This window comes from Salvelinus fontinalis, chromosome 23 (genome assembly GCF_029448725.1).
Source record: "Salvelinus fontinalis isolate EN_2023a chromosome 23, ASM2944872v1, whole genome shotgun sequence".
NCBI lineage: Eukaryota > Metazoa > Chordata > Actinopteri > Salmoniformes > Salmonidae > Salvelinus > Salvelinus fontinalis.
The window spans coordinates 45609204-45626379 of NC_074687.1; the positions used below are offsets into that span (position 1 = coordinate 45609204).

Here is a 17176-nt window from a genome sequence, read left to right on the forward strand (position 1 = left end):
GCTTGCATGATATCTTTAATGGCCATATATGCTCAAATTAACAGACAAGGGTCTTCCTTACAGGGTGATGAGGGCTTCCCAGGATTCCCAGGACCAAAGGTAATGTCAAGAACATAATCACTGTCACATTTTATTCAGTTAAACTCAAGAATTGTTCAAATTAAGAATAGAGCTTCTTTTCAATCAAACAATCTCAGGTTGTAATATGACCTGTAATATGGGCTCTCTTGAATTAGTCACTTTTGACACAAGGGTTGTTGACTAGGGCACACCGTAGCACTGGAAAATGACAACGATCATTTCTTATTAGACAAGTTCACATGGTACCTTTCCGTGTCGAGCCATTTTCTTCAGTTTCTTGCCAAATTAACATGACCACGGTGTCTGTCTTATTGTTCCCTGTGACGGTTCCCACACTGATGTTTCTGTCACCATATAGGGAGCGGCAGGTGATGGCGGAACCAATGGCGGACCAGGACCCATAGGAAACCGTGGCCAGAGGGTGAGTGTTTTAGCTGCGGTGGGAGACTGGGATGAGGAGTGCTGTGTGCTCTGGGCGTTTCTTAAAACTGCTATTATAAACTAAAACAACCACTGATATGTGTTTGTTTGACCTACTTTAGTTGACTGCACAGACTGTAAGTTACTCTGGATGAGAACGTTTGTTAAATGACCAAGATGTGAATGTAAAAATATCCGGGGAGAGTGTACCATATGTGTACGGTGTGGGTAAATGATGTGTATGTTTGGAATGTAATCGTACACAATGATGTTGTAAATCTAACTTTTTATGCTGTTGTATTGCTCTTATAGGGTGTTTCAGGAGAAATTGGTACTCCAGGTCAGAAGGGAGAGGTTGGATACACCGGGCCTTATGTAAGCACTGACTTAACTGTACATCATGGATCCCTTTCCCGTACCCAGATTAATCCTGGTCCTGGACTGAAAAGCACGTTCAATCGACATTCTCCATTTAGAATGCCTTTTAGTCCAATACTAGGCTTAATCTGGGTCCAGGAAACTGGCACCATGTGTTCACAACCCAGAGAGACCTATAAACTTATTCTCTCCTTTGCTCTGTACAATAGTCCATAACTGCATAAAGATGAATTCATCGTCATGACTAATAGTCTAAGACTAGTTAGTAGTCTAATAAAATAATAAAAAATGAATAAAAAAAAATTAAAAATTAAATTACATAAGTATTACGACCCTTTACTCAGTGCTTTGTTGAATCCCCTTTGGCAGTGATTACAGCCTTGAGTCTTCTTTGGGTATGATGCTACAAGCTTGGCAAACCTGTGTTTGGGGAGTTTCTCCCCTTCTTCTCTGCAGATCCTTTCAAGCTCTGTCAGGTTGGATGGGGAGCGTCGCTGCGCAGCTATTTTCAGGTCTCTCCAGAGATGTTCGATTGGGTTCAAGTCTGGGCTTTGGCTGAGCCACTCAAGGACATTCAGAGACTTGTCAAAATCGAATCAAATCAAATTGTATTTGTCACATACGCAGAATACAACAGATGTAGACCTTAAAGTGATATGCTTACTTACACGCCCTTAACCAACAATGCAGTTTTAAGATAAGTGTTAAGCAAGTATTTACTAAATAAACTGAAGTAATGTGCGATGACACAGGTCAGTCGAGGTAATTGAGGTAATATGTACATGTAGGTAGAGGTAAAGTGACTATGCATACATAATAAACAGAGAGTAGCAACAGCATAAAAATGGGTTGGGGGGGTCATTGCAAATAGTCTGGGTAGCCATTTGGTTAGCTGTTCAGGAGTCTTATGGCTTGGGGGTAGAAGCTGTTAAGAAGCCTCTTGGACCTAGACTTGGCGCTCCGGTAACGCTTGCCGTGCGGGAGCATGGAGAACAGTCTATGACTAGGGTGGCTGGTGTATTTGGCATTTTTATGGCCTTCCTCTGACACCGTCTGGTATAGAGTTCCTGGATGGCAGGAAGCTTTGCCTCAGTTGCCATACCAGACGGGGATGCAACCATTCAGGATGCTCTTGATGGTGCAGCTGTAGAACTTTTTGAGGATATAGGGACCCATTCCAAATCTTTTCAGTCTCCTGAGGGGAAATAGGCATTGTCGTGCCCTTTTCATGACTGTCTTGGTGTGTTTGAACCATGACAGTTTGTTGGTGATGTGGACACCAAGGAACTTGAAGCTCTCAACCTGCTCCACTACAGCCCTGTCAGTGAGAATGGGGGGAGTGCTCGGCCCACCTTTTCTTGTAGTCCACGATCATCTCCTTTGACTTGATCACGTTGAGGGAGAGGTTGTCCCTATAGCCTGTCTTATCGTTGTCGGTGATCAAGCCTACCACTGTTGTGTCGTCGGCAAACTTGATGATGGCGTCGGAGGTCGTGCTTGGCCATGCAGTCATGGGTGAAGAGGAAGTACAGGAGGGGACTGAGCACGCACCCCTGGGGGGCCCCCGTGTTGAGGATCAGCGTGAGATGTGTTGTTATCTACCCTTAGCACCTGGGGGCGGCCCGTCAGGAAGTTCAGGATTCATTTGCAGAGGGAGGTCTTTAGTCCCAGGGTCCTTAGTTTAGTAATGAGCTTTGAGGGCACTATGGTGTTGAACGCTGAGCTGTAGTCAATGAATAGCATTCTCACGTAGGTGTTCCTTTTTTCCAGGAGAGAAAGGGCAGTGTTGAGTGCAATAGAGAATGCGTCATCTATGGATCTGTTGGGTCGGTATGCAAATTGGAGTGGGTCTATGGTTTCAGGGATAATGGTGTTGATGTGAGCCATGACCAGCCTTTCAAAGCACTTCATGACTACAGACGTGAGTGATACGGGTCGATCCAATCAATTGAATTTACCACAGGTGGACTCCAAAAAAGTTGTAGAAACATCTCAAGGATGATCAATGGAAACAGGATGCACCTGAGCTCAATTTGAATTCTCATAGCATAGGGTCTGAATACTTATGTAAATAAAGTATTTCTGTTTTTCATACATTTGCAAGAATTTCTGAAAACCTGTTTTTGCTTTGCCATTATAGGTTATTGTGTGTAGATTGATGATGATTTCTTTTCATTTAATCCATTTTAGAATAAGGCTGTAATGTAACAAATGTGGAAAAGGGGATGCTGTCTGAATACCTTCTGAATGCACTGTACAGCATGTCACATTATAAATAACCATAAGTATACTTCTGTAACATTTAGAGTCTTTGGAGGTTTTCCAAGTAGAATATGTATTGTTTATAACGTCAATACAATCCGTTCATTATTTATGTAATTGACACAAATAATGGTGTTGTTATCTAGAGCGGTGCCAGGCCTGAGAGTGTAGCCTACTGCTTTGTCTCCTTCCAGCTGTGTCCGTCTGTTGTTCACCTCTGATGTTTGTCATCCCACAGGGCCAGAAAGGACCAAGAGGACCTGGCGTTGTGGTGGGAGTCCATTTATCAGACAGAAAACATTTTGTATAGGAAATTTGACCAACGTTTACATGTGTGGAATATGTATAATGTCTTAACATCAGTTTTAAATTGTTCCTTTTCTCCTCAGCAATGTGACTTGGTAAAGAAAATCAGAGACAACTGTCGTAAGTATAAAATGCTTACACTGATCAGCATGTAATATACCTTATTTAACTGATTCATTGTTGCCTGAAAGGGCGGCCAGGACCCCCCACTTTAATGTCACCCTCCAATCGTATGTCGTGTAAAACCACCTTAGATGCACACTGCATAACCCACCTCCCCCTCCTGCTCCGGCACTAATACACTTGACATAGGAGTATTAATGCGTATTAATGTTTTCTTTTTCATTTTATTCTTAGCTTGCTGCTATGGTCAGCAGGAGTGCCCACTCTACCCTACCGAGCTGGCCTTCGCCCTGGACACCTCCGATAGCGTGGGTAGACCGGCCTTCAATAACATGCGTGACGCCGTGCTCCGCCTGGTTAGCAACATCACCATCTCCGAGAGCAACTGCCCGCGCGGCGCCCGAGTGGCCCTCACCCTCTACAACAATGAAGTGACCACCGAAATCCGCTTTGCAGACGGGCTGAAGCGGCGCGCACTGGTGCAGCATGTGGAGGGCCTCCAGGCATTACAGACGCGCAAACAGCGTAGCCTGGAGACAGCCATGAACTTCTTGGCGCAGAACACCTTCAAGAGGGTGCGCAGCGGCTTCCTCATGAGGAAGGTGGCCATCTTCTTTGTTAACGGGCCAGTGAAGGATCAGCGGGCGGTAAGCGCAGCCGCCCTCCGCCTCTATGACTCCGGCATTGCCTCAGTGTTCCTGACCAACAAAGAGGATGGCCAGCTCACCAGAGCTCTGAAGGTAATGCAAAGCAGGTTAAAGAGCAGACAAGAGGAAGAAAAATAGACTCTGTCACCATAACGCAAAGCAAGTTTATAATTTTGGCTCTGCTCTAATGTCTGCACCAGCATACTGTAGAATGAGGCTTTATATTCTGCATGCAATGTGGCAGTATAGATATTGAAATGTAGTTATTGCTATGGTACCTGAAAGTAGTATACAACACTTAAAAATGAATTTACAGAAATGTCTTGTCAGCTGACCTGAACATGTTTTTGACATGTTACCTCCTCTCTTTGTGTCAGATGAACAGCACTGGGTCCGCACTGGGTCAGGTGATTGTGCTGCCCAATCCCGGAAGTGCACAGTACAACTCAGCTATCCAAAAGGTCATGAACTGCCACATCTGCCTGGGTAAGAGCTTTTCTCATATCCTTAGAGGCTAACTTCACACGCATTCTGCAATGAACTGTTATTTGAATTTCTATGCAACAACCAAGACACTGTGCATTCTTGTGTTCTACATTTGTTATGGAACACTATTTATTTTTAATGGTGTTACTGATTTTCCCACACTTTCCCACACTTTCCTTCCTCCTGATCATAGTAATTCTATTGTAAGCTAATTGGATGCACATTGCCTACCATTGGCAGTTGCAGAGAAATTGCTTTCTAAACAAATCCAGTGGGACATAATGAAAACCATAACAAGCCAAAATGCCTAAGCCCATTTATGTGTTCCCTTTGTTCTCCAGACTCCTGCGCCCCGGACCAAATGTGTGACAATGCCCCCCCTCAGCAGTCACGAGACAGGAGGGCCTCCACCACCGATGTGGACATTGACATGGCCTTTGTCATGGACAGCTCCGAGACCACCGACCCCACCGTCTTCACTGAGATGAAACGCTACGTTGCACACATCGTAGAGCAGCTGGAAGTCTCGTCGGACCCCGTGGCATCCATCCACCACGCCCGCGTGGCCGTAATCCAGCATGCGCCCTACGAGTTCATGCGCAACAGCAGCGGCTCACCCATCCTTGTGGATGTGGGCCTGACTGACCACCGCTCGGCCCAGGACATCCGCAACTTCCTGCTTGAGAAGACGCCCCAACTGGAGGGTGGGCGGGCGCTGGCAGTGGCCATCGAGCACACGGTGGAGCAGGTGTTTGAGAAAGCACCCCACCAGCGAGACCTCAAGGTTCTGATGTTGTTTGTGACAGGCCCCGTGGAGCAGGATGAGGAGCGGCTGGTTGCTGTGGCCACCGAGGCCAAGTGTAAGGGCTATTTCTTGGTCATCCTGGGTGTGGGCGAGAAGCTGGGTGCTGGGGACACCCGCGTGCTGACGCGCATGGCCAGCGAGCCGTCCGACGTCTTCTTCAAGAGGCTGACCAGCACCACGCACTTCTTCGACAAGCACATTCAGAACTTTGGCCAACTGCTGCCCAAGTATCTCAGCAGTGAGTGCATTATTTTACAATGTTGCTGTCTAATGAGTATCTGTTTTGATTTATGTTCATCTTGTATTCACTGAAAACAGGTTTTTCATAGACAAAGCAAATTCAATAATTAGATTGAATGCACATACTTGTGGACACATTGATTGTCGTTCTGGTTTTAATTGTGGAAACCCCTTACAAACACCTTTAATGGCCTTTTTGTCAGGTTGATACTGTATGTGAACATTGTCCTATTCCTCTCGTGTCTGCAGTTGAGAACGCTTTCTACATGTCCCCTGAAGTCTCCAAAAACTGTCACTGGTACCAGAGTGACCAGCCATTCCCCAAGTTCCCCTTCCCCAAGTCACACCACAGCCAAGAGTGAGTATTCAGATCATGTTTATCACGTGTATAGTTACTAAATTGTTTATCATGTTTGTCATGTAAATCGCTATATAGATAACTTTATGTGTTGGTAGAATCCTATATAACATGTGTCAATAATTTCCACTCTGCATAGGAAACATCAAAAACACGAAAACCACCAGGCAGTCCATCCAAGAAAGCACAACGGTACATTCAATAAAAATGATAGCAGGGTTTAAATAGCAGGGTTTACCACAAGTTCAATAAATCAATACCAGTCATGTTTTGTCTCCCGTGGTGGTTCAAAGACGAATCATTTGTGAATGTGTATGTTTTTTATCTGTGTGTTTTTTTAATGCCTGTATGTGTGTTTGTTATATATGTGTGTGTGTGTTTTATGTCTGCGTGTGTGTCAATATGTTTTACCCCTAGACCAAGACTCAGACGAGTTGCACGTAGCCAACGTCACTTCCAGCAGCCTGACCCTGCGCTGGGCCAGCCCGGACCCCAAGCACATGGCCTACTTTAAGGTGGTGGTGACGCGCCTGCGTGACAACACACTGGTGTTGAGGAGAAATGTGACGGGCACGGAGCTCACTGTTGGCGGCCTGGAGAGCGCCCAGACCTACCACGCCGTGGTGACCACACACACCGCCCAGGGCCACGTTGCGGCCACCCACAAAGGCGTTATGACCACCAGTAAGTCCAGAATACACACCACAGCGATTGTCTGGTCTGCTTAGGTTTTACCCGTTTTTCCCCTGCAATGGTAATGTCAACCTGAAAATCATTGTTAATGACAGTTTTGCCTGAGCAATTGATAGAAATGTGTATACTGTACAGTAAGTAGGCCTATATCGGCATGATAAAATATCTAAATTATTGTTATTGTGATAATTAAATTAGTATTGTGTTTCATGTTGTGGAACATCCAAGCAATGATAAAGGTGGTTTTCCTGTTTCGGAAAACCATCTTTCTTTCATATATTTTATTGGAATGCTTTTTTTGTGCAAGGCAAAACAATACATGCCACCTGGTGGCAGACTAGTCACACAACATCCATACATATCTGTATAACTGAATCCACTGACCATTATTATGTAATATCTGATTGGACAGAAGCAGCATCAGAGCATAAGGTCACTGCCCCCATGGAGGTGACAGGTATCATGGCCACTACACCACTGGACAGACCAGAGATTGGTGAGTGACACCTGTCTATGTGTGTTTGTTTGTGTGTGCTTTTGGTTTTACTATCCTTGTATGGACCAAAGTCCTCAGGAACAACAAGGAAAATTCGGACAAGTGGGGACATTTCGCTGGTCCCCACAAGGAAAAAAGGCTATTTTAGGCTTAAGTGTTAGGTTTAGGGTTAGAATTAGGGTTAGGGTTTAGGGATTAGGTTTAGGATTAGGGGTTTGGGGCTAGGGTTTAGGGAAAATCAATTGTTTGGTCACCACAAGGACAGTAGAACAAACATGTGTATATGTGCGTGCATGTCCGTGGGCGAGGGTTGGCATGTGTGAGCGAGGGTTGGCATGATTCAAACCATGTTTTCTTCAAATAATTAGCAGATTTATTAGGCATTGAGGCTAATTTGAATTGGCCCATTGGAACTTTCCACTTGAACTCAAAAAGAGCCAGCTTCTACTTATGAGAAGCCGCCCATTTGGTTTGCCTGGTTCAGAGATTGCCTTTGATTCTAGCTAATAGTCTCTCATGGGATTCATTGTGTTTTCATTTGCATTGGCAGCATTGTTGTTACTCCAACAAATCCAACAATCACTCTTCAACACACAAAAGCTTTTCACACGTAATGCACAATGATTTTCAAGTTAAAAGCCCACTCTTATATAATTTATTCAAATAAAAAAAAACATGGGTGTAAATATCACAGAGTGGGCCTTTAAAAAATGTGCCTTTTTAATCTATATTCAGAAGGAGCCAACTGGCCATCATGCTAAATAGGTTGGTCAGTTTTTAGCCAAGTTGGCCCATCTAACTTTTTAGCACAAAATGCTCCTTATGTGGTTTATAATGGGGGCCTCAAGGAAAAATAAATCTGGTCACAGTCCGCCCTTGCTAGAAGAAACCAACCCTACCATTACACTTGTTTACACTGAGTTGCACTGGGATCGGAACGCCATCATGGTTACATTAGACACTGTGGAGTCATGATCGCTAGCAGTAGCCACAGCAGACATTTTGGAATGGCACGTTGCGTTGAACAAGAAAGGAGCTGATTGGCTGACACTGCCATTCCCAAATGGCTGCCGTGGCTACTGCTAGCTAGCATGAGGACGAAAAGGGCAGTTTTCTGTAAAAAAAAAAAAAGAGCAGTATTTCTGCCCCAGATAGTAAGTGATGCTGCCAAAAATATTGGGCATGGAGGAAATTATTACTTAATAAACAACTGAACTGTCCACTGAAATACAATCTCCTAACTATTATTATAGCTCCTGTAGCTTTTACAGTGAGACAGAAAAAGTATTTGTGGAAAATAACTCCATTGATGAAGATTTATTGCTCACATGTTGAGCCTTGGAGTGAGGCCACTGCACACTCTCCCTTATGGTAGAGAGCATACTGTGGGAATAGCTAAGAGATTAGTTAATCTCCTGAACCAGTGAATCGGGGAGTTTTCGAAGGGGGCTGCCTCAGATTCGGGTAACTCTGAGAACTCACAAACATAACTACTATAGTTGTCATAGTGACTGCTCATTTTTAAAAAAATCAAATACAGTTGAAGTCAGAAGTTTACATACACCTTAGCCAAATACATTTAACCTCAGTTTTTCACAATTCCTGCATTTAATCCGAGTAAAGAATCCCTGTTTTAGGTCAGTTAGGATCACCACTGTATTTTTAGAATATGAAATGTCAGAATAATCGTACAAATAATTATTTATTTCAGCTTTTATTTATTTCATCACATTCCCAGTGGGTCAGAAGTTTACATACACTCAATTAGTATTTGGTAGCATTGCCTTTAAATTGTTTAACTTGGTCAAACTTTTCGGGTAAACTTCCACAAGCTTCCCACAAAAAGTTGGGGGAATTTTGGCCCATTTCTCCTGACAGAGCTGGTGTAACTGAGTCAGGTTTTGTAGGTTTTGTAGGCCTCCTTGCTCGCACACGCTTTTTGAGTTCTGCCCACATATTTTCTATAGGATTGAGGTCAGGGCTTTGTGATGGCCACTCCAATACCTTGACTTTGTTGTCCTTAAGCCATTTTGCTACAACTTTGGAAGACCCACTTGCGACCAGCTTCAACTTCCTGTCTGATGTCTTGAGATGTTGCTTCAATATATCGACATACTTTTCCTACCTCATGATGCCATCGATTTTGTGAAGTGCACCAGTCCCTCCTGCAGCAAAGCCCCCCCACAACATGATGCTGCCACCCGGGTGCTTCACGGTTGGGATGGTGTTCATTGGCTTGCAAGCTTCCCCGTTTTTCCTCCAAACATAACGACGGTCATTATGGCCAAACAGTTCTATTTTTGTTTCATCAAACCAGAGGACATTTCTCCAAGAAGTATGATCTTTGTCCCCATGTGCAGTTGCAGACCGTAGTCTGGCTTTTTTATGGCGGTTTTGGAGCAGTGGCTTCTTCCTTGCTGAGTGGCATGTTGATATAGGACTCGTTTTACTGTTGATATAGGTACTTTTGTACCTGTTTCCTCCAGGTCTTTTGCTGTTGTTCTGGGATTGATTTGCACTTTTCGCACCAAAGTACGTTCATCTCTAGGAGACAGAACGCGTCTCCTTCCTGAGCGGTCTGACGTCTGCGTGGTCCCATGGTGTTTATACTTGCATACTATTGTTTGTACAGATGAACGTGGTACCTTCAGGTGTTTGGAAATTGCTCCCAAGGATGAATCAGACTTGTGGAGGTCTACAATGTTTTCTGAGGTCTTGGCTGATATCTTTTGATTTTCCCATGATGTCAAGCAAAGAGGCACTGAGTTTGAAGTTAGGCCTTGAAATACATCCACAGGTACACCTCCAATTTACTCAAATTATGTCAATAAGCCTATCAGAAGTTTCTAAAGCCATGACATAATTTTCTGGAATTTTCAAGCTGTTTAAAGGCACAGTCAACATATGCATGTAAACTTCTGAACCACTGGAATTGTGATACAGTGCATTATAAGTGAAATAATCTGTCTGTAAACAATTGTTGGAAAAATTACTTGTGTAATGCACAAAGTAGATGTCCCAACCGACCAGCCAAAACTATAGTTTTTTAACAAGAAATGTGTGGATTGGTTGAAAAATGAGTTTCAATGACTCCAACCTAAGTGTATGTAATCTTCCGACTTCAACTGTATATTTTCCTGATGTACTTACAGTATATGTACATATTATATATACAGTATATATGATATACATACAGGTAACTGCCAAAATAAAGGGAACACTTGAGTAAATGAGGGTTCTGGTGGCTCTGTTATGGTGTCAGGGGCATATTCCTGGCATAGTTTAGATCCACTCAACACCTTAGAGTGCAAGGTAAATGCCAATAAACACACAGCCATTCTGAGTAATCACCTTCCACCTATGGTGAATCATTTCTATTCTGATGGGAGTGGTCTCTTCCAGGATGACAATGCACAGGGCACGAGTGCACAGGGCACAATGCACAGGGCACGAGTGGTCACTAAATGGTTTGATGAGCATGAAAATGATGTAAACCATATGCCATGGCTGTCTCAGTCACCAGATCAACCCAATTGAACACTTAGGCCTATGGGAGATTCTGGAGCGGCGCCTAAAACAGCATTTTCCACCACCATCAACAAAACACCAAATTATTGCATTTGTTGTTGAAGAATGGTGTCGCATCCATCCAATAGAGTACCAGAATCTATGCCAAGGCGCATTGAAGCTGTTTTGGTAGCTCGTGGTGGCCCAATGCCTATTAAGACAATTTATGTTGGTGTTTCCTTTATTTTGGCAGTTACCTGTATCTACATAATTGGTCTTGATTGAAGCCAGTCATATTATTGCAATACCATGCAATGATAATGCTCTGTTAATAAGATATACTATCACTGTGTAATGTGCAAAGCAGGAAGGACTTTGCAGTAGGGTGGCTTTGACGGGTGCTCTTGCGTCCAAAGACTGTGGTTGAATTCATGTACTTTCTCAGCATTACCGAGAGGTACTTGTGGAGTTGGCCCACCGGGATTAGGTACAGATGGGGGTTTCGCTGCAGAACATGGGGACCACACATCCACAGACCAACTCAATTACTAAAATGTACTAACATTAACATGTATTAACTCTGATAGCAACATGGTTTAGGGAGAAGCAGCTGATTTCATATCGACAATTCACCAATACAAACCTGTGCTACTTTACAATCTATGCCTGTTCTACACTCCTTGTTCAAAACGGCTCACATTGATAGATGTAGAGCTGCCGTGATATGCAATAGTCCTACTAATATATTTTTGTTCAGAGTTTTCATGAGTTTAATTTATCCAGCAATGAGATACATTTGATTACCGTATCAAATGTTCTGTTTTCACATTTCACTTCCAAGCCAGTAACAATACCATTACATATTCATGACTTACTGTTTAGTCATGGCAGACAACAAGCTGACAGTAACTCAAATATGCTTTTAGGTGAGTGATGTTCATCTTAACCACACTTATACATCTCTCCTCTCGCTCAACCCTCTCGTGACTGGTCTTGCTAACGAGCTCGCACACCCATGCTCTCTTAACTATAACTTTGGAATGGCGTGCAAAGACTCTCAGGCTAAGTGGTTCTTTGACGGAAAGAACGGCATCTGTACCCAATTCTGGTATGGTGGTTGTGACGGCAATGTCAATAGGTTCGAGACTGAGGCCCAGTGCTTAAAACACTGCGTGAGGTCAGGTGAGTGGTCCTTGTCGCCAGGTTTTCCGAAAGCTTAGCTGAGGCTGTTTGCACCCGTCTGGTCTAATTTGACTAACTAACTAAGTAGCCAATCGTAGACCGTCATTCGCTTGATAACAGTTGTCGTAAGCGGCCCTGTAAGCTAATGTCATGACACAGGATGCAATTTAGCTAGCTGATAAGCTAACCGTGTTAAGTGTATATATTGTTACCTATTACATCTATTACATCACAGTATAAAAAGAGTTCTATGACGGAGCTTACAATTAAAGTGTTCCGGATGTCGTAGATCAGTTTGTAAAAGGTCGTTGCTTGAGTTTCGAAACTCTTGTTTTTTCCCCTGTTTGACAGCAGAGCCTCAGCAACAAGTGGAGCATCAGCCCAAGACTGAGATCCTTCCAGCTATTGGTAAATTACCCTATTGGTAACACTTTCTATGAAGTCCCTATGCATAATGCATTATACAGCATCATACAGGGCAGTGCACAGACCTTTTTGGGGGGCATGTGCTCAAACTAAAAAAAAGGACCCCCCCCCCCAAAAAAAAAAGATTCTCAACTGCGGTCACAGACTCATCATTGAGCAATTATTACAAGAAGAGGGGAAAGCAGCGGAATCTGATGAGTAAAGTATTTTGCTAAACTATTCTGAACTGGAATAAATGATGCACTTATTTACAGCAGCACAATTCTAAGATTGTAAGAAATAATGTAGGCCACCATTACTATATCAATTTGTTGCCACTATCGTGTTTTTTCCTAGTGTTTAGCAAACTTTTTGACCCTCAACCCCCAAAAAGGAGTGGTACAAAACTTGTGACATGCGCGCACAATCGCAGCGCAAATGTAACCTGCCATTACAGACATAAATGGTGATGCGTTTTACACCTGCATGTGGAGATGAAAATCATTCATGTTAGCGGACAACATCAACTAGGGATACATCATGTCACTTCTCTGGAGTCTAGAGCAAGCAAAATCATACCCGCTACTCGTAGCGGAGGTTGCAGGATCGGAGGGAAAGCGTGTTCTGCCTGCAGAGTGCTCGTTGCAGGCCGGGTAGCTCTGTTCTTCCTCACAAATATCATAATGAATTTGCCAGAATATGTCACATCTTCATCTTATAATACTAAAGGCAGTGTGATGTTACAGCTGCTTATCATTAGACACATAGCCAGTAGCCACCCAAATTAGGCCTATCCGAAATATGAAAATGAGGTAACACTCGACACGCTGCATCATAACATGTTCTGACACAGTCATAGCCATGTCTTAATGTCATAACAGCTGACATAAGGTGTCATAATATGGTCATAACACTGCCATGACACATATATTTAGACCTGCCGTCGTGGCCGGTATGTACTTCCAAAAAAGGTTTAAATAAAAGTTGACAAGCAACAGGTCGTAAGTCTACAACAGCTCAATACATTGGAGGTGCTAAAGAGGAATTTTTCAGTTGCATGTAACTTCTTATTTCGACCTTTTTTGGAAGTACGTACCAGCTGTGACGGCAGTAAATGACTATAGTTACTAATCGACACATCATGTTTGTTGAGTTACGAACATATTTTGACATTATTAAGCTTGAAAAGCTGGCGAATGGCGAGGCTCTGCTTATAAGCCACTATAAAAGCACCTTTGATTGCTTTAGGTTAAGTGATGAAATGTCTAAGGTAGACAGATATAATGCACCATAAACTGTTACTATACAATTATAAAGTGTTTGTCTGCTTTCAGTAATGCTTTCATGATGTCACAACACAAAGCGCTTCGTTATTTCCCACTCTTCTTGATTCAAAAAGTCGCCTCTTTCTACACGCAGACTACGGGGTCTCAACTTACTGTTGAGAGTTAGAAAAGTAGAATAGACAAGGTGCAATTTAGACATTTGATTGGCCATCAGCAGTTATCCACTTATGTCAGTCACTCAATTAGCCCATGTCAGCTTTTTAGATGCTGGGTAAGGTATTTTAGCCAGGTAATCATCATCAAATTATAGAACGGGCACGTAGGGCATGTGCTCAGGGGCCCTGACCTGCAGGGGGCCCCCATTTGATTTTGTGTCACTCATATAGAGATATCATATGAACATGACATAAGTCATGGCAAAAAGTGAAGAATTGCAAAAAACGTGCTTTTAAACGCAAAAGTTACTCACTTCCCCATGGCAAAATTTGTATGAGACCAAATCTCGCTTAAATCCTACAGTATATATTTAAAAAAATTATGGAATTTAGTTGATGCGTTTATAATGCATAAATATTGATGTGCTGCTCATTTACAAAAAAGTTAGAAATGCATCACACTGTCATTATAATTATAATGCTGTATGATCCTGGAGGGAAAAGTGCGTTACAATTATGAAGCACCATGTTGCTGTACATTATGAGTGATTATGGTTATACTCATAATATATTAGGAGTACTGAAATACATTATTATCAGTCGTCGTGTGTCTATAACTGTGATTATAATGCATTATTACTCTATCTTAGTGCATTATGAGTACATGTATAATGCATTTTGCATATGAGCTTCATAGAAAGCGTTGCCTATTCTCAGACTACGGTGGAAAAAAACCTGCCTCACATATAATGCTGTTCAATACACCATCCAAATGCTTTGCGCGTCAGCTGGCATTGAAGTCACTTCCTCCTCAAGCAACATGTTTAGGTTTCAGGCAGGAAACCCTCTCAACTCAAGCATGATTTCAATTCAGTCCTCTTGCCCAGTGCTGCGGAAAACTCTGATACAAAATCTACACTGTAGCAGGTTATATGCATTGCGTAACACAATTTCCTCTGTGTTCACTCTACAAACAATGAGCCTCTTTGTGTCTGGCAAAGAGTTCATATTATGATCTATAGTATTGTAAACTATATCCAAGATCTTGAGTTTGAAGGAGGAATGGCTTGCGAGTGCCTTCTCTCAAGTTGTCGATCATATTCCCCATATTCACCTCCATTATGTTGCAATTCATTTCCGATTGGATCAAACTGATGCAGTTGATTCCCGTATGTCACACATTCATTGGCCTGCCTATGCTCTCCTCCCTCACAGCGGCCTTGACAGGAGTGGAAGTTTGTCAGCTCCCCAAAGAGGAAGGCACCTGCACAAAGTTTGTTCTCAAGTGGCACTACGACCCCCTTAGCAAGAACTGCACACGCTTCTGGTACGGAGGCTGTGGCGGCAACCAGAATCGCTTCGAAACTCACGAGGAGTGTGAGAAGGCCTGTGGAAAAGCAGGTGGGTCTCACTAGTCATCATATCTGTCTCTGTGTGTGTGTGTTTGTGTCTGTATGTCTGTCTGTCGTGCCAGTGCCTGACCATCTATCTGTCCATTCATCCATCTAGTCTGTCTATTTGTACAAGCATTATATCTAGTCACCGGTGTCTGCCTGCTTGCCAGTCCGTCTATTTGTCGATATGTCCATCTATTTAATCATTGGTGTGTGTATATTTATATAGCAATCTAGCTGTTCCGTTGTTACCCATCTGCTTTTAGTCAGATACGTTTATTGGGACTTAACTAAGCATGACAGGTTGCCAACAGTGGAACATAAATGGTTTTGCTTCCATATGGGTGGGTAAACAGAGGATACTGTACAGTAGTATACACCTTATCAGAGGTGGATGTTCCATCTGTCAATCCATCGTCTAAAATGTATTACTCAGGGACAGACATGTTATTGCAAATATTCTGTATGTGTAAATAAATGCTCAGTGGAGTTTTCCTTCAATCTTGTCCTGAGGGTAGCTCTGCCTCGAGGGCAGAAGGCATGGGATTGGTTGGATGAAAGCCGTGCAAACAGCGGACGGCGTTCACAGCGACGAGTGAGAATAAAAGGAAAGAGAAGAAAAGGCTCCCTAGGTGGTAGGTTGGTGGTAGAACGGGGGCGTAACAAAGTTACTTAGTATATGATTTGTCATATACAAAGTTGCTCTTTGGAATCTTACCACAATCCCTAACCTTCACCAATAACATTTATTTTCAAAACTTAACCCAAACCCTAACCTTAGCCAATTGGGATTACTTGTCACATTTCATGCCTAACCCTAAACCAAACACATGTGTTTCTGCCGTTGAGGCATGCCTGCCCTCAGAACAAGATAAATGAAATGCAGGGAGAATTGTTTTTGTTTCAAAATCATGTCTGTCTTCTTTCCTGCTTTTCACTGACAGCACCTGTCAACCAAGGAGTCATTGCCGCAATAAAAACGTAGGAGGACATTGATTCACTGTCAACATATACGTCTACTGAGGAGATTCTGAGGAAAATCAACAAAAATGGCCAAAGAGAAGCTGAACCAAAGGAGAGGTGGCTGCACTGGATTCCACAGACAGGATTTGATCAAAATAAGTATTGAAGTAGTCTATATCACAAAAAGAAAGAAAGCAAATCAATGTGCTGCATGATATTTCCTACTGGTGCTACTTAGTGTTTTCTGTGTGTTTTTTTTCTCTGGTTAAGTTGCGGACTACATCCAGTGTTTGTAATGTAACATTTCTGGAACAGTTACAAAATGTTTTTCATTGAAAAGTTCAACTCATCATTTTATTAAGTAAATGTGTATGAATATCTTGGGACATAGATTATCAATAAATCAAGTCAGGTCCACAATGACTTTTGAAAGAGTCACCATATGTTTATATTACTTCACTATATCCCCCAATACAGACGTTCACTCACCATGCTGATGTTTACACAAGTCCAAGCTGGCAGTGTGTATATAATGACAGTTAAAACCAATTCCTCAGCAAGGAAAGGAAATCATCATGCAATGTAAATTCCCTTCTGGAACCACTGCCAACCACACATGTTCCAGTTTTTGAATATGGAATCTACTTATCAAGCTGTTAGTGTTTTTTTTGTGTTTTTTTTACTTAACTTTGTGTTTCATCTGGGAACGGGGGAAATAAACGTTTTATTAGACTTTCTAATAAACTTGAGCATTGGATTTCTTCTTTTTGGTACATGACTCAGTTTGAGAGCAAAGCTCTTCAACGGTACTGACTGGTCCCTGGAGACTGTGAAATGTTCGACTGACCAAAAAAGAGAGAGGCCAAAAAGACAAAAATAGGAAGACCTAACAGAGCGAGATCCTGTGTGTGTGTGAGTGCGTTTGTGTGTATGTGCGTGCGTGCGTGCGATACTGACGCAACATAGGATCGTTTTTCGAGAACTCATGA

At 42.7% G+C, this 17176-nt stretch overlaps 1 protein-coding gene across 1 annotated transcript in view; it reads left to right on the top strand.

Moving 5' to 3' along the window:
• The window catches only part of col6a3 (collagen, type VI, alpha 3), an 83028-nt gene extending 66092 nt beyond the window's left edge, over positions 1 to 16936 (top strand). The window contains exons 44-59 of the mRNA XM_055879175.1: positions 64 to 99; positions 440 to 502; positions 814 to 876; positions 3380 to 3412; positions 3531 to 3567; positions 3805 to 4310; positions 4595 to 4703; positions 5045 to 5746; positions 5998 to 6106; positions 6246 to 6298; positions 6524 to 6790; positions 7212 to 7295; positions 12336 to 12392; positions 15046 to 15231; positions 15743 to 15859; positions 16169 to 16936. Coding sequence (XP_055735150.1) covers positions 64 to 99; positions 440 to 502; positions 814 to 876; positions 3380 to 3412; positions 3531 to 3567; positions 3805 to 4310; positions 4595 to 4703; positions 5045 to 5746; positions 5998 to 6106; positions 6246 to 6298; positions 6524 to 6790; positions 7212 to 7295; positions 12336 to 12392; positions 15046 to 15231; positions 15743 to 15859; positions 16169 to 16209 — 2463 coding nt within the window. The 3' untranslated portion in view covers positions 16210 to 16936. The remainder of the gene's footprint in view (positions 1 to 63; positions 100 to 439; positions 503 to 813; positions 877 to 3379; positions 3413 to 3530; positions 3568 to 3804; positions 4311 to 4594; positions 4704 to 5044; positions 5747 to 5997; positions 6107 to 6245; positions 6299 to 6523; positions 6791 to 7211; positions 7296 to 12335; positions 12393 to 15045; positions 15232 to 15742; positions 15860 to 16168) is intronic.
• The last annotated feature ends 240 nt before the right edge of the window (positions 16937 to 17176 follow it).